Genomic DNA, 18,611 nt, shown 5'->3' on the forward strand with positions numbered 1-18,611 from the left:
TTAGTCTACCAAAACATTTGCCATTAAAATGGTTTTAGTTATTGAATAAATGAATTTGTGATTTTACATTTTGTACTACTGTAGCATTTCAAGTTTTATATAAACAGGCAGTAACAATTAACAACCAGAGTTGGTAACTATTTTTTTTTTTTTTTTTTAAGTACTTGTGGCACTTATACTGCAGACTTTTTGATTATGTAGCAGCGGTATTGAAAACACCTATAATGATACTGCATTCAAAAGTTACAATCTCCAAAATACTGCAGTGTATTTAGTATAGTGCAGTGTGTGTTTAATAAACAGTAACACAATAAGGTTAGGACAACAACCCTGTATTTTTTGTCTTCACATTAAAATTTCTGCAAACAAAGTCTTCTATAATCGTACACTTTCTGATTTCTGATGGTCTAAATTCTTCTTTACTACATGCCAGCAGATAGGCTTGTATTGTATTTGCTTACAATTGTAAGTCGCCCTGGATAAGGGCGTCTGCTAAGAAATAAATAATAATAATAATAATAATAATAATAATAATAATAATAATAATAATAATAATAATAATAATAATAATATTGTATTTCTAATTACATGGGTTTTTTGTCTTTTTTTTAATGTGTTCAGGATCAAAGCCTAAAATGTGTAACAACTTTTGACAAGTGAGTGAAAAAAAGGTTATGAATATAAATAGACTTAATGAGTCTTAATAAATTAACATCATTTATTTTGCCTTTGCAGTACTGCTTTTTAAACACTGAGTTTGATTGTCTACTACTAGAGAAGTAGAGGAAAAAAATAACTGGAATACAGCAGCACACAACCTGGCTTGTGAAAGGAATAAAGGCACCACATCATAGTTTTTGAAATGACAGACTTTAACATGTACACTGAATTCTGGAATCTCACATTTACAAAACACCCTGAAGTTTACAACAAACACATTATGGTACTTACAAACGCATTATCCTGTGTTGTACATATTGTGCTGATATACTTTCAACACGATCACATTTGTTTTGTATTCAAACATGCTGGGATGTAACCCAGCTGGGGAATGAAACCAAACACGATGTACACAGTCCTCACTGGTGACATTTCCACCATTGAAAACCAGAAGCTGGCTTACTGGCCACTGTCAATATTACTTGCTATTTAGTTCTTAATTGCACAAGTCCTGCAAAGCCATATTTAGGATGTTTATACACCAGTCTGCCAAGTTCTTTTCTGTCTCATTTTTCACCATGATGTTTAAAGGGGAAGGATCTTCAATCTGTGGTGGGACAGAGGCACAAAGTGTTAATGTGTTTGTCTTACACTAGTGAGTCAGCAACTGAGCTGGGACTGGACCTACAAGAAGCCCAGTTGATGTTGATGGTTTGGACACAGTGGCCCAGTATTGGTATTGGTTTGTGTTTCCATTGATCAGCGTTACTGGCATCAGATACAAATCCATTATTTTGAGCCCCTAATTCAAAGGAATGGTGTCAATTTCCCCAAGTAGAATATACCTGCCTCAATGTAAAAACTGTGCTCAGGACAACAGGCTGATAATAAAGAGATATCATGTGCTGCTTCCCTTTAGGGTGCACATTAAAAATGCACTGATAATGTCCGTCATTCTGACACACCCATAGCTGGTAAACATGATGTAGACTGAGATCATGAGGACCCCTCTATATGTGTGTTCACTAGTTTGAGCCTGCATTTGTGACTCTTCGTTAGCCGCTGTCTTTGAGACCTGAATAAACCCATTTGCAGAGAGCGCGCTCATCAAGAACGACTTCCTGAATCAAACTTGAAGAGTGTGTCTTGTTTCTTGAGTCAGGGTTTTTAATGGGAAAACAAAAGTCTTCTGTGGCAGCCATTCCATAATGGATCCTCTTTTGTAAACCTGTGAATGTACATAAAAACATTGCAGATCCAACATGTACTTTTGAATGAATATTTCAATAAGGCTGTTTGTATGAATAACTGTGCAATTCATCCACAATTTTTGAATGCTTCATTCAAATTTACTACATAATAATACATCATTAATGAAACAAATTTATATGTCAATCAATTAATGTAGCTGTTTCTTTATTCAATCAGAATACAGGAAACCTACTGACAAGACACCACCTAACAGTCATTAACAAACCTTAAATTGATGAGAAGCAGGCTTTTTAAACCAAGCTCTGGAAAGCACAGCTCCTTCAGTTTTAATACATGTAAAACTTATGATTAGCAGGAATTAGTGTTACATCATTTTCCAGACAGTACAATTACATTGAAGTTCACTGCTGTAAACCATATTGCTGTTCTTGAATGAAAAAAATAAATAACACAAGTTTAAATGTACAGATCCTGCACTTTCAGTTGTGCTGTCTGTACCGGATAATCCTGATACCCTACCTCCTGCGCCCCAGCTCCACTCGGGGGTGGGGGTCACACTCTCAGCCCATTGTGTGATGTCAGGCCCCTCAGCCTTCCCAGGGTCGTGAGGACAGTCACAATGGAGACGATTGCCATGCCAATGGCACTGGTGAACTGAAACATAAGAGGATGCGATACATGGTTAGACAAGGGTTCAAATCCTAGCCCAGCCACTGACCTACTGTGTGTCTCCCCCAGACACATACGCACGTTTGATGCAGCCCATATAAAAATAAATCCAGTGACAGTGTATTCATTATTTACTGCAAATAACTTCACTGTATTGACACAATTTAGAACCTGGGGAAATACAGTAAACAAGGTAGGCCTCCTGTCTGTGATCTTTTTAAAAATGTTGGTTTTTACTAATACAGTACAGGGAAGGGTTAGTTAAATACATCGAACAACACAAGTATGTACACATAATGTCCCTGTGGTGAGCAACTCTAAAACCACATTTTAGCCTTTTGTCAAAAGTACTAGGGAGACCATAGAAACATACTGTCCAGAAATCCTTATCTGCTATATTGTTAACTACCTTTAGGGCGGCGCTGTGGTGCCTCAAAACAAGCTGCAGCTGAGCATTCAGTAGAGCCAGACTGCAGGGCAGGTAGGACTCTGCATTTTCATGGTCTCTGCACCTGAGGGCAAAGAGAACATGAGTGCTAAAGAGAGAAAAGCTTCTCAAAACGTATAAACAGACTCCAGTCACCAGTTTTGTCAACTTTCACAAGCAATATAAAAAAACAAACAAACAGACTCAAGTCTATTTCTCCTAGGGAGCGTTTACCTGCGGAAGAGCTCAATGAGGACGCTGTGGTTGTCAGCTCTGAGGGGCTCCTCCAAGCCCAGCTCTGTCAGCAGGGCTCTGGGGAGCTCCACCCCCTCCTGGACCAGCAGCCCCAAACTGTACCAGCCCTATAAAAGGAAGACAGACAATGGGTCAGACAAGAAGAGGCTCCACAATGAAGTCAACACAAAAGACAGTGGCCCTGCTATTGTAGCACACTGGTACTGATCAAACAGGCCCATCAAAACGATACACTTTTTAATGATGACAGTGATAAAGGCACCCTGTATTTCACCTGCTATACTTTAACATACAATCACAGAGTTTCAATAATGAAGCCAACAAGAAATGATTCAGGAGTCCAGGAGTCCAGGGATAAAGGCATGTAGTGCCGACTGCAACAGCCAGCCCCTCGGAGATCTTACCTGGGCCTCATCCCTCAGTGCAGCCAGTTTGTACATCTCTGCAGCCGCCTTCACATCTCTCTTCCTCTGCTCGTGTCCAGCATATAACAGATCCCCCATTTTTATCAACGCTGAAATGAGAGAGATACAAGACTAAAGCTAAAATACAAAAGAATGTTGGCTGTGTTAGCCCTGTTGTGGGGAAGCAAAAAGCCATACTCGTCTACATTATAAAATGGGGTGGGTTTTTTTGTGATAAATGTTGGCAATTGTAGAGGACAGTGCCATTATCTGGAATGAAACCCAAAACTGATTGAACCGCTGTTACTGTTTGGTCTTGTTTTACACGCCTATTTACTTTTTTGGATTGTGAAGCACTTTGAGATTACTTTGGTATGAATGCTACTATGTGAGTAACTCTAGTTTGAAACGATTGCGCACAGTTTGTAAACTTGCTGTTTTCATAAACCCAGCGTATCTTTGAACAGTGCAGCTGGGAATGCACTTACCATAGGGAGCTGGGTCCTGACTGTATGTGGACAGGTTGTAGTATCTCCAGACACACTCAGAACGGAAGGCTGGACTTAGGAGGCTGCCCTGTTCAACAACACAATAAACACTCTATATGGCTTCTGTTAAACTGCTGTAACAGTAAGCTTCAGCTCAAAGCGTTTTTTACGTACAAGCAAGCTGCAGGTTTAAGCACCGCTGCACACTTATTTACAAATAAACACGAAACAAAACACAAAAAACACATTAGCAAATAAAACGGCATAAGGGCCAAAACAAAAGGTCTCTACCAATCTTACGGACATACAACAAACACACAGCACAGAACAGCAACAAAACCCTGACCAACACCAACATTACTTCTGTATTAACTCCAAACTAACACCCCAGAGCACCTACTTTATACACCTGTGGCTTATTCAATTGGTTCCAGCGTAATTTCCCACATGTTTTGACAGGGAGAAATGTAACCCCCTCCCTGCCAACCCAATATTCCACACAGACACACCCACACCCACATATGACACCGGCAGGGCTAATGCCCTGCCAGTTTGCATTATCCATTAGATATACAAAGCATTTCCTGCGTCGAAAGGTCCAAAGAGTATCAAACACTTCACGGACATCATGTATTGAAAAATAAGCGTGCAATATAATAATGAGGAAAATGATCATGAATGCCCTACTCACCGCGTGCTGCTCACACAAGTACCCCAGATTGAACTGTGCCACAGCAAAGCCAGACTCGGAGGCCATCAGGTAATGAATCAGGGCTGAAGACCTGGAACAATCACAGAAAGCACAGAAACCCCTCACCGAGCTGCAAGCTTTCATTTACACAAAGCCTGTACTAATTTACTCCGGGTTCTATTATCCTAACCTGCTGTCTCTGGTGCATCCTTCTGCACCCAGGACTGCGTATTTCACAACTGGCTATTTTTAACATGTACATGCAAGAGGCTTTACACATTAATGACAGGTTGAGGTAAGTCACTTCCCAGGCAAATCTAGTAGTTTATCTGTTTGCTTATTAAGTTGTATTATAATACAAGTCTACATAAAAAAAACATGATACGTAATACACACTTTTTTGTAACTGGGCTTTCCCCCACAGTACTGATTCCTGTATTATGCAACTGGAGTCCCTGACATTATATAGCTTTGTCATGAATAAAAGCTGCATCTCCCTGGTTCAAGCCAGTTCCAGTCACCATGGGCAAGACGACGGGTTCTCACAATTTACAGAGAAGTATCAAAAGTGAGAACTATATGGACCACTCTAGGAAACAGACTTTGCTGCAGATTTCCAACCCCAACATCGCAGAAGGAATTCAAGGCAGTAATAATTAAGAAATGGCCCCTCCAGAACAATCCGAACACTTTCAGGACCAGTCTTGTTGAACCAGTACTGCCCTGACTGTCTATAGTGGCCCTCCAACCACTAATTTTTGAGGCATATCAAAACAATATAAACAATATGCAGCACACCGGTGCCAGAAAGTAGAGTACTGAGAACGTTATAAAAGTGAACTCTCGGAATTATTATTATTTAAAAGTGAATGGGATTTAATTACCAGTCCTGGCGAAGGTAGGCTTCGAGGGACTTCCTCAGCAGAGCTCCCAGGTAACCATTCTGCTCTGACGCCCACTTGGTCCACCTGGAAATCCAGTAAGCAAACAGAGCGTGAAACAGCACATCTCTGACCTGGCAAATTGTCTCACGTAAGGGATCTCCCTCCGAGGTGTGTTGATTCAATATGTTTCTATATTTGTGTCTATCTAGCTTTCAGTGAAGATCACTGCTGGAGGTGGACTTCTACATGTCTGCGAAGCCTTTGATTTTCTTAATTTCAGAAAGTGATGTGATGCTTGGACATTTCTATTGTATAGTATAGTGTGGCATAGAACAAGTGGAGCCAACAGAGTTGAAATGTCACACAATTGCAGACTGACATTCTAGAATGAGGAAATCACAGGCTGGATTGCCAGATTTTCAGCAATTCACCCCCAGCACTGAATCCATCTGAAAGCTAATTACAGACACTAACAGAGCACAGAACCTCTCAGAATGACTGTAAACCTCATAAAACATGAAGAAAAACTGCCACAAAAAAAATAGGATTTGAATGTATTGTCTGTGTAACATGGAGTGCTTCATACTCCATAGAAACCAATGCTTTCAAATCCCAGCTATCAGCAACTAGCAACATTCTCATAGGTGTCCCTTTTCTTGCTTGCTTGTTTTACAGATTAAAGAACTAAACTACTTCTTCCTGGTACCAACTGTGACCTACAGCACAGGAAGCGATAAACCTTTAAATCTATTGTTTGGTACTAAAATCTGCATATTAACCAAAGTAAAAAAAAAACACAGAACTCCAGTGTGATAAGACATTGATGTTCCAGATGTTAATAAGAGGATAGACATGACTTTTAAAGCCTTAACACTCCTTTAACAAATATCCTGCTTTTGACCTGTCAAATGTTTAACCCTTACAGCACAGCGTCCAGAGGCAGCCTGGGTACCAGGCCAGGAATCCCTCGGATCCACACGTCAGCCAGTCGGATCGCCCCGTCTGTGTGTGCTCTCCTGGCAGACTTCAGGTAATATTTGTAAGCCATAAACTGTGGGAATGATAATAAAAAATATTGGCACCAAATTTCTTTAAAGTACTATATCAAGTAACAGATGACTTGGGAGACGCTTAGTTAAGTAAAAGTTCAAACCCAAACCCCAAGAAATAACAGTGTTTCATTTTTAATGCTTAAACAAAATGGGCAGTAAGTGCTCTTCAAACATTCACGTCTAGGTGTCAGACATTCCTGTAGGCCTGATCGCGTGGTGCTGACCTGGTCAGCACGTTTCCCTGGATACAGCCCCAGGGAGTACATGACCCCTAGGTTGAAGGGTGCCTCTGGGTTCCCCATCTCGTCAGCCCGCTCCCAAAACTGCACCGCCCTCTCGTAATCCTGCTCGAAGCGCTCGTAGTACCAGCCCAGGGCGTTGATCGCAGGGACGAAATCCTGTATCGAGAAAGAGGGAGAGATCACAGGTCAGGAATGTGGTGTACTGAGGTATACTAAGCTAAAATGTGTATATTTTGAGAGTAAAGCCAAACGCAATGTGAAACATCCATAGGAGTCTATGAAAACCTGTAAACACAGTGTCAGACACTCTAGCACTCCAGCATATCAGTGTGCAGAACCGATAAGTCTGGTAAAGCACGGTACTGTAAGACAAACCATGGTGAACTAGGGCAAATGCAGCACCAGCACAAGCAGGGCAATCCTGGAAGGCTTTGCTTTTAGCAAAACTCTGCTTTCTACAAGAACTACACTTTGTTCATTACAGTGTCACAGCCTCCCAAATACTGTTAGCCTATCGATTGGATTTCCCTGTCACCCCATGTGTTTGTACGAGACTGATTGAACTATGGTTAACAATCCAAGGTTATTTTTCATTAGCAGATGCTAGAGTCTAGTCAATTGATCTAAATACCACTGTCATTTTTATCATTAAATATAACCCTTCCTGAGCTTTACATATTGTACAGGCAGAATGAATACCCACACAGACACGCATGCGGTGAAGAACAGTACCTGCTTTGCTGCTTTGTTAAGGAATTTCAGAGCCTTTGGGATATCCTGCTCCACTCCATGTCCCTGAGAAAACACACATCATTGAAATCTGTGATGACTTCACATTCAGATGGATGGCTCTATGTACAGTACATCTAAATGGAAAAGATGCATACTCCCGTCCCCTATAGCTACTATGACTAATAATAATAACAGGATCCTGACCTTGAGAAGGACGATGGCATAGTCATACATGGACACAGGGTTCTCTTCCTTTCTCGCACCTGCCTTGTAGTATTTCACAGCTGCCTGTAGATTGGGGGACACCCCCTGTTGACCCCAAAACAGCATCCGCCCCAGATTTTGCTAATTTAAAAACAAATACAAATTGGCTTAGGTGCTTTCTTTACATATGCATTTTGACTGCGATAACAAAAGTATTTTTGAATGATTCAAGTACGCTGGTAACGTGGTCCTCTTCATATGCAGACATGCTGTATACTGGATTAAGGAGGGGTATCGCCTTTCCGGTGGCAATAATAGACATATAAAAAGAACTGGTTGCATGAATGGTTCAAATGAAAGTGCCCTAGGGCAGTACGTACCTGGGCATCTGCCACGCCTCTCCGTGCTTGAAACCGGAGCCACAGGAAGAGGTCGTCATTCTCGCTGGTCTGTTGCTTCAAGACCTCCTCGTCGATCAGACGAATCGACTCCACATATGCCTGCAGAGAGAGAGACGGAGAGGTGGAGTCTAGCAAGACGACCCCACACATGTTCTACATCTAGGCTCAGGGATGTTCTGGGCAGTAGGTGTGGAATATTTGCTGTGTGGCAGGTCACACTGTCCACCTGCACGAGATGCTGCCCAAACAAAGGCAACAGCCTGGTGTCTAGGACAGAGCTGTATTCAGACCTCCTTTGTTAAACACAAGCTTGGTGCTCCCTTCAAAACAAGCGGCCAGCGCATGAAATGCAAAAAAGGCTTCCATATGTCCTGTACACTGGAGACGACACCAGGATATAAAGCTAACGGTAATGCATAAGAGTTAAGATCAGATGGGATTATTTCAGCTCCTTTAGGGGTTATCTGGCCCCTACCTGTCCTGGGCTGGGGTGCTGCTTGTCTATCAAGGTTTGTGCCGCCATGTTGGAGTAGTAGGCATAGGCAAGGGCATGGTCAACCGGAAGACCGGACTCCCCCAAGTGATGCAGGTTCCCAAGACGCAGCAGAGCCAGACGGGAGTCCTGCTGGGCTGCCAAGAGAGACAGCAGCACAGCCTGGGGACACACAGACGCAGAGTGGCACAGACAATTCACAATAAACAAGTTGTTAACAAAATAGGGTTGGGTGTTAGTGAGAGCACGCGCACACACACACACACACACACACACACACACACACACACATACACACATTTATTACCTTGCCAGGTATTTTGTTGACTTCAAAACCAGTGTGATAGAGGACTGCTGAGAGGTAGAGGGCGCTGTGGTCCCCGAGACACCCAGCCTGTAACAGAAGTGGCATCAGGGGCCTAACCTTGGCTATCCCTCCATCCTGCGTCACTCTCCTCAGGAACAGAGTGTACAGTTTCTTCCCCACCAGGTCCAGACGACCTGTCCCCCCTGGATGAGACACAGAGAGAGAGAGGCAGTGCATATGGCTGTCAGACTGACATCGCCCCTTATTGCAATTATTATTCCACACTTTATTATAATATTGCATTCCATCTAGAATGAGTCAGACACTTTATTTAATGTTGTTCAATCTTTTTGTACGATCTCCTTAAACCTACCATTTCTGGCTGCCATTTGCTGGATGAGCCTGGTGACAGGGCGTCGTCGAGGGTGAACTGGCGCCTCCCACTGGAGACACTGTGGTAGTGGAGGGGCTGGATCACTCCTGGAAAACCATTCTGTGTACACATTACTACAGCTGGCTAAAAAAAAATGAAAAATACAATGTTGTCAGCTTAGCTAATTCACAGACTTACTAAACTATATTTCTAAGATGTTAAAGCATTTGTCAAATAACACATTACAAAACAAAAATCATAGATGTTTAAATAAGGTACAGTATCTCCAAATCTTAAATCAGCAGGAAGGCGATTTGCGATTTATAAAATAAGTAACTGCAGTTATTATTCACAGCAGTAGTTGTGGTTGTGGATGTGGTGCAGGTAAGCTAGTTACAGTGCAGGAAAGTGCTGTTGCACTACTGCCCACGGTTCCTTATACCAATCTAACATATGTGACTGTTCTGTACAACAAAAAATACCTTCACAGTCAATAATGGACATTTATCCTGTAAATCCTGTAAACCCCTGGGACAGGTTGAATGAGGAATACTTGACAAAGCAGACTGTCACTGACTTCATGATGAAGTGCAGATCTGGCACCACCCAGTGGACACACGCTGGTATTGCTTCCTTGCTGGTTCACGATAACACAGACTTTTGATAGTATATTTATTATACATTACTGTGTGGGGCATTTGCACGTCTTTGATCATGTTATCATTTAGGGAAAATTAGCTATATATGACCCAATCCCAGCTTTTATGCATTTTCTTCTGTTACAAAACATGTTGGACGTTATGGTTTGTGATTTGACGTGCATTCATGTAAAATGAAAACCTTTAACAAAACAATTTGCATTACTGATAAGTCATAGTTTATTTTGGATAATCATGCAGAACTAACTGAGAGGAAGAGCATGGTTCCTACAAAATACCAAGCAAATAGATCAGATTGCTGGTTCTGGGTAAGGCTCATGAATATGAAATGTCTAAACCTATTATTTTGTTAGTATACTGGACACTGCCCCTTGTGGACCCAAGGTCAGTGACTGGCAGCTGGTAGACATGTGAACCCAGTAGATACCGTCTTACCAGCCTCTCCCTCCAGCTGGGCTCTCATCGCATATCCCCTCCTCTTCTGTAAGAGCTCATCTTTAAACGCCCAGCACGAGTTAAACCAGCCAGCGAAATCCAGAGATCTGATAGGCTCAGGGAGGCTGAGCTCAGACAGCTAGACAAAAAGACAAAGTCTAAATCAGAGACACTCCCTGCAAATGGAAAAGCTTCCAGCTACTGAGGGTAATGCAGTCCTGTGTTCCAGGTGAAAGTTTAAAATGAATGGAAGGACACCCACTGCCGTGTTATAATATCATTTTTATTAAATCTACATTAATAAATATTGCAGAGACATCTTTATAGACTTGTGATACGGGGAGGGTCAGGGGAGCACACCTGATGGGCAGAAGAGAATCCATTGCGATGGTAGACAGACGGGCCGTAAAACCCCTCTATACCCCGGACAAACCGCCCTCCTCCCAGCACAAAATAGCCTTCTGTGTCGTCCAGCTGGATAACCCCACCAAACCTGTCGAGAAAGACCAGACTGTAAATACAGGGCTTTTGCTTCCATTGTAATTAAGGCTTTATCAATTATTATTAACAAAACAGGTTGCTAACAGCTGCCTATTAAACCAATTCAAATTACATTTAAAAAAGTGCTTTAGAACATATCCAAATGAAATAAATGTGTCAGGAATGCCTTCGAAAACTCCTTTAAACACAACTTCCATGTACTTCGATGATCGACAAACACATTCACTGCGCAATGCACAACCATTGCACGCTGTTTTTTTGCCTGCTGTTTCAGTGCAATACAATTTCAATGCAATTACAATACAAAGGATGTTCGGGTTGAGCAGGTAAAACCAGGGAGTCTTTAATCAAAAAGGTTGTAATTGTATATTGTATAGAGCCCATGTTTATGTAATCAGTAGTTTAGAAATTGAGCTCCAACTTTCCTGAGCCATCTACTGTACGGCCAGGTTCAAGAGAGTGCTGTGGACTTACGTGTGAACCGTGCTGTGAAGTGTTTTTTGATCTCCTACACACACCATAGTGACGTTGACCTGGAGGGGATAAAAAAAAAAAAAAACAAACAGCTGTGTCATTTCACCGGGGGGTGGGGCTGCTCTCTGATCAGCAGTCCTCAAAACCACCACAAAATTTATCGTAATTGTTCCCAACAAGGAAATAGACCCTTGACGTTGGATACACTGGAAGCTCTCAAATGCCTGTCTTGCACTGCTCCTGACTGCTAGTGCTTGTCCCTCATAAATACTAAAATTAAATTAAAAAAAATATTCGTAAAACGTCAAAGTCTGAACCGATTACACGCTGTGTAACGGCACAGAGACTACCAAACGGCCGTGCCTCTCTGCTCGGGAGAGGCCCATGGCTAAACAGCAAAGTGTGTACCCACTCACCTGCTTGGCTTGGAGCTCCGTGTCAATGCGACACCACTGGAACAGGGGCACCTTGAACTCACTAAGAAGAGCGGCAGATTTCCCAGAGACTTGCTGCACCTGAATGTGGAGCGACCCTGCCAAACACATCCAGACACACACACGCATTTTACAAACCCTTACAAAAGCTTGGTAAAACATGGTAAACACATAGCATAGTGTAGCAAAGCACAGTACAGTTCATAGTTTTACCACAAAGTTATAGGGCACAGTATTGTGCCTCAAGCTCCAATATAATCTAACTCTACAGTTCTATACTTAATAGAGAGGTCCTTCAGACACAATCAATTGACAAATTATCACAACTGACACAATTTAGTAAAATGTGTTTTATGCATTACCTTCATACACAGTACTACATATTTTGTCATGTATAATGGTTGTATGTCACAAACACATTGTTAAATGTATGTGACATATATTTAACATATTTCTAAGTTGTAGGCTTAACATAGTTTTGACCTACTTAAGCAACAATGACTGACAAACTATTGATTACCTGCGAGATGATTGGCCACAGTGCCAGTGAAGGATCAAAAGCTGAACATCAGTGCACTTTAAAAGGACAGGGTAGATATCTAGCAGGTCATGTTAGCTGTGGAGTGTATCAGTGCGATCATAAACTCAGCTACCCTGAAACAGACTGGCGACCCGTGAGGTTTAAATATGAATAACCTTTCAAATCCCAATGACCGTCTCAGCCAATCAGGTTCCCAGCAAACAGTCATTCTGAAGGCGCGTAAGATAGCCAGACCATAAGATAAACTAAAAAAAAACATTAAAAAAAAGATCTTCATACAAAGAAAATGAATATCCTCTGCATCGGTCATAGATAACTGTGTTTTGTTAAGTGCTCATGGCTTCCGCTGAAGGCACCTAGCTGGCACCATGGTCAATTATCTAGCAGGTAATGACCGCGCTGCATCTGACAAAAATGTTTAAAAAGTCAATAAAATCTAAACTGAGGTAAATGAAGAGTGTATGAACCTGTGTGAGTGATGAAGATGGCCGGACTGGCATAGTTATTGTTCCAGTCCAGGTGATGCAGAACCCCACAGAAGCGCCACCTACAGGACTGGGTCAGGTATATCCACGTGGAGAAGGTACACCTGCAGAGAGAAGAGAACGAGTGTTGTCGCACTGTTCCTTCACTTGTGTAGTTCTGCTATGCAGAAGTGAGCAGCTTGGCTTCTTTTACCTCTTGAATCTGACCCCAGGTTGTTGTGAAAGGGGACAGGGTTAGCAAGATTTGCAATGTAAACCACGTTACGCAACTGTAAAGGAATTCAAAGCTACGGCTAGAGATCTAGTCTGCATTCAGATCTCGAAGACACAGTGAGGCCAGATTTATTTTGCTTTGTTAAATTACCTTGGAAATGTGGTAGATCTTTGCCTCATTTGCTCCAGAGCCTTGTTTCCATAGGGATTTAGTGTCCTCACAATCCCAAAGTTCTCTCCGGATGAGGCGTAAACAAACTTCAGGAAATGGGCAACCTCTGGTTGAAGGGAAATTGAAATGGTCAAGATCTGTGGGGTTTTAGCGTATTGTAACTGCCTTAGTTTAGAAATCGCAAACACTGCATAGTTCTGAGAAACAAATGACCATTAGCGTGAAATGATATATTCAGCTGTTATAGTCCAGCTCCCATATTTACAGAACCACTGTCTTCCACACCACAACTCAGTGCTCAATTCAAACCCACTATCTCCTATACTGCAGTACAGGAGTCTAGCCACTGTGGTACCCTGTACCTGTTACCTTCCACATTCCAGCCTATTAGGCTGAAAACTGAGCGATATCAACCACCAAACATGCCACGCTGCTTCCCACCTGGCTCTGCTTTGCATTTTGGGATGGTATCCTTGTGGAGCCTCCAGAGCAGCTCAACATCCCAGCGCGGGCAAAGGCTGTGCTCTTTCAATGGGCGGCTGAACAGGGGCAAGGGCTGGAGAAGGACAATCGCCCTGGCTGAGGCGCTGGCGTATGACTCATCACCATCACTGGAGACCCAGGCTCGGAGCATGGCGCTCAGCAGCCACACCGAATTCCTGATCTTCCAGTCATCCCGGTAGATAATCCGGTCTGGCAGATCCAGCTGGATGACCTTGATCCTGGGATGATCCACCACACAACGCCATCGCCGTCTGAAGATGTTGACGCCGATCCTGGTTTCTGAAGAAGCCAGCACATCCAGGTAGACGATAGCAGATCTGGAACAGGAATACTGGACTCGGAGGGAGTGTGCAGGCACAAGCTCTTTTGGAGGATTCAGAAGCATGACGTGGTCCATTGGTGTGCTGGATATACATCTGCACAGGGTTATCTACGTGACAAAAAAATAAAAAATAATTCTTAATGTGGGTCATTTTATGACTAATCATAAGGTGGATTGACTTATTTTTTAAAACTATAAATCATTTCGAAAGCTAAGGAAACTTAAACTAAACAAACAATTATATATATCTGTTGTCACAGCAACAGATTTAATTAGTAAGTGAGTTAGGTGAGAGCCAGCTAATGCATGAAATATAATACTGCCCCACCTTGATCTAGGCGTTATCTCCCTTTAGAGCACCAAACCCTCCATGACATGGAAGCATTACATTCAATCACCTTGTGTGCCAAAAAAATGTTAAAACAGAATTATTTATTTATTTATTTTTTACCTCAGTTTCAGATTAGTGTTCCCCTCTACAATAGTTTGTCAGACAGATTTGTTAAGGGAGCAGTACCTCTATTCACAACCATGATTATCAATCTCATTACCCCTGCATTCAGAACTCAATCTCTCAGCAACCATGCTTGTCTAAAATCCATATTTAAACAACTTGAAATATAATAGTAGATAAAGAAAATGACAGTGTCATGAAGAAGTTGTTAGCCAACACATTTGTCTACTCAGTTTCTTATAGTTTTTCCTCACACACATGATATATATATACATACATAAACACACAAAGTTGTAATCAAAAGTTTACATAGCCCAATGAAAATGCATTATTTCTAGAAATCTCTCAAAAACAAACAAATAAGAAAAATCTTTTGTAGCAAAAGTTTTGCTTTTGTGGATGAGGGAAAAATACTTAAAAATAGAACACAATTACTTATTTCAACAATTTCTTGAAAAACTCAGAAATAAGATATTTGTCAATGAGCTTTTGGCATGATTCTTTAGTGATGTTTGGCCATTCTTCAACACAGAATTGTTCCAGTTCATTCAAATTCCGAGGACTTCTCTTGTGCACAGCCTTCTTCACCTCATATCAAAGATTCTGAACCTTGATTTTATTCTTCTTTAACCATTCTGAAGTAGATTTTTTTGGTGTGTGCTTTGGATCGTTGTCGTGTTGGAACGTCCAGTTGCACTTTAAATCAAGTTTTGTAGCGGAGGGTTTCAGATGATTAGCTAATACCTTTTGGTATGCTATGGAATCCATTTTACCGTGTACTGGAATTAAATTTCCTGTGCCATTAGTTGAAAAACAGCCCCATATAAGGATATTACCACCTCCATGCTTGACAGTAGGTATGGTGTTCTTTTCTTTGTATGCCTCACCAGACTTTCTCTAACCGTAAAGATTATCAGCGTGACCAAATAGCTTGATTTTTGTTTCATCACTCCACAAAACCTTTGACCAGAACGCCAATAAATCAGTAAAATGACGTTTTGCAAACTTTAAGCGATTGTCCTTGTGACATTTTCCTAAGAGTGGCTTTTTCCTTCACCATGCAATACTTGAATCCCAGTCCCACTTGCAGCCAATTCACTTTGAATATCTTTGGCAGTCAATCTCGGATTGTTATTAACCTTCCTCACAATTCTTCTACTTGTTCTTGGTGAAAGAGGGAGTGTTGTGACAGTACCATGAGTCTTGTACTTCTTGATAATAGCAACAATAGTTGAAATTGGGATGCTCAAATGCTTGGAAATCTTGTACCCTTCTCCAGCTTTATGACAACAAATAATTTTCCGCCTAAGGTCTTCAGATAGCTCTTTACTTTTTTTCTCATATTGACTTATTGGTAATGACAGCAATCATCCTACGCCTAACCCTTTCATACTCTCTAAGAATGCTGGATTGTAGGAGAACATTTTCTAGAATTAGGTTATGCATTATCATATTGAAATTTCTAGCACCTTGTAGCATCATATTATCATAGCATCAAAGGGTATGAATACTTTTGAATGATCATTTTTTGAGTTTTGCAAAAAAATTGCTGAAATAAATAATTGTAGACATATTTCTTGTGACTTCTTTTCCTCATCCAAAAGGTTTTTCCTAAAATTATTTGTTTTCGAGAAATTACACATTTCCCATTGGGGTATGTAAACTTTCAACTACAACTGTATATAGGTTTTTGCTCAAAAGAACCAACTTCCCATATCCATATATATCCACATTATATATCAGTCTCTGGAGTTATAGATTCCAAGATGCTACTACCATTAAATTAACAATATAAAACTATGACTAAAAACATGTAATGATATAATGGTCATGAAATGAATAATTGTTGGCTATATCTTGGGAAACACTTCTACATGATGTGGATGTACAGGAAATGTCACGGAGACATGCTTTTGCATGTTACTTTGGTACATGTACGGTCATGAATTGCATGTCGCCTGTTAATGTTTCCACAATAATGCGATGAAAATGATCGGACACACCAGGGAGACGAACCAGAACTTCATCAGCAAGTCACAGTTATCCAGGTAGAACGCCTTCATTTTCATCCTAAATCCATGAAAAAAACAGAACATAAGTATTTGTTAACACTTTTTGCATTTACAGGCTCTAGGTACGCCTTTAAAGGTTTACAGCGCTAAACCGTGGTAAAAAATAAATAGATACCAGTACATACATTTAAAATAGTCAGTGTAAGCATTACAAAACGCTGGGAACGATGGTAAAGCTCATTTTAAAAAATTAACACCACAATACAGTTACTGCGCAAATTGTAAACTTTTATATAGGCATTGACTGTCGCTGATACATGGATTTATACCAAACACCGAATAGCTAAATAAACACTTTTTTTTGTGAAAGTGTATATTATATATATAATGTACAAAAGAAATACAAACTTGTTATGAGTTCAGTGTTCTTATCAGTCACCCCAAAATATGCATTTAAATATTATAATAATCGGCAGAGGAGCGTTTGCTTTAAAACACACGTCCTTATTCAAACTTTTTTTTTTTTTTTAAACGGTGTCTGGAATTAGAACATCCTCTGACCACTGGGTTTTACGGAAACTCTCAGGTGACATGGTGTGAAATAAATGTTAATATCTCATGCGCAAGCCGAGATATTAACATAGACTACTTCAAGTAAATTAACTGGGCTAAAGAGATGCTTGTAGTTGACGGTCCTTATGAAATGGTCACCTTCGTTGTACTGTATTAAAAATGCAAAGTCAGCTTCCTTATCAGTAAAATAATAATAATCATACTTTTTAGTAACATCGCACGACCACACTAATTTATTTTTCAAAAAAATATATTAAACATGAGTGAGCCATAATTTTAAATCTTACCTGCTCAAGACGTACCTGATCTGACTTCAAATGAATGAAAAAGAAATCCACTTTAGTGTTGCATGATTGTTTTTTTTAATGTCAACTTTAAGACAGAATTCTATTTTTTTTTATGAAAAGCATTACAAGCGGACTGTTCTACCACTTCTTGTATCAGTGTTGTGTCTTCTTTCACACGTCACTCTCTTGGATGTACAGTAACCACATTTTTGAAGCAAGAGGAATAGCGGTTCAAAAACCCGGAACCTAAGATCCGGCTGAAAACGCCATCCACACTCTTTTGCAAACACTGTAACACTGGCACGCCTGTTGTACACAATCTTAACAGATAAGGGAAAGCCTTTAAAAATGACAAACAGAATATTTACAGACAGAACCTTCTACTGAATTTGTCTTACCTCGGTTTCTACTGTATTTAAGAATAATAGGCTAATGATTCCAGAGCTATCAGCTGTGTAGGCATTAACCTGGGTATTAAAATAATTGATAAACAGAAAGACGCTAGCACATAAAAAGGAGAGCTATGTAAAAAACAAACAGCTAAGTTGTGGGTCCTTGGTGAATTTTATAAATATAAAACAGTATTCATTTGTTAGACCACATAAACACAGTGATTTTAGTTAAGATGTGCCTAAATACTGTATAGAAGATTCTGGACTGAGAAACGCTATGTATTCATTTGAATACAACCCAGACAGTCAACTTAGGGTGTGGGGATTAAAATGTATTTCAATAATTACTGTTCTCTGCTGATTTGAAGCCACTTTCACAAAAAATTATAACCCTTTAGACCAGGAGTCTCCAATGCTGGTCCTGGAGGGCCAGTGTCCCTCCTGGTTTTTGTTCTAACTGTACACTACATTAATGAATTGAACCAACTAAGCTTCTAATAAGCACTTAATTAGTCCAATTAAATAACTTGGGGTACAGTTGGAACAAAAACCAGGAAGGACACCGCCCACCAGGACCAGGATTGGAGACTCCTGCTTTAGAACAAAAGCCCATATAGTTCCATCAACACAAGGCAAGTATTCCTAAAGATACATCTTTA

The 18,611-nt window shown here is 40.7% G+C and overlaps 1 protein-coding gene across 1 annotated transcript; it reads right to left on the reverse strand.

The window, feature by feature from the left end:
- Window positions 1–704: 704 nt before the first annotated feature.
- On the reverse strand, window positions 705–18,605 carry LOC117406269 (protein sel-1 homolog 3). Its single transcript, XM_059030574.1, has 25 exons — window positions 17,561–18,605; window positions 16,692–16,758; window positions 13,850–14,342; window positions 13,388–13,514; window positions 13,006–13,127; window positions 11,980–12,095; window positions 11,564–11,622; window positions 10,949–11,081; window positions 10,589–10,727; window positions 9,495–9,638; window positions 9,122–9,405; window positions 8,797–8,976; window positions 8,301–8,420; window positions 7,921–8,061; window positions 7,717–7,779; window positions 6,967–7,140; window positions 6,614–6,741; window positions 5,691–5,774; window positions 4,807–4,897; window positions 4,116–4,203; window positions 3,628–3,737; window positions 3,203–3,330; window positions 2,951–3,053; window positions 2,392–2,526; window positions 705–1,888 (listed from the first exon to the last, which is right to left on the reverse strand). Exons 2-24 carry the CDS (start codon window positions 16,755–16,757, stop codon window positions 2,425–2,427), a joined length of 3,195 nt encoding a protein of 1,064 aa, XP_058886557.1. The 5' UTR covers window position 16,758; window positions 17,561–18,605; the 3' UTR covers window positions 705–1,888; window positions 2,392–2,424.
- Between the last annotated feature and the right edge of the window lie 6 nt (window positions 18,606–18,611).

Source organism: Acipenser ruthenus, chromosome 9 (assembly GCF_902713425.1).
Source record: "Acipenser ruthenus chromosome 9, fAciRut3.2 maternal haplotype, whole genome shotgun sequence".
In the NCBI taxonomy this organism is placed as follows: domain Eukaryota; kingdom Metazoa; phylum Chordata; class Actinopteri; order Acipenseriformes; family Acipenseridae; genus Acipenser; species Acipenser ruthenus.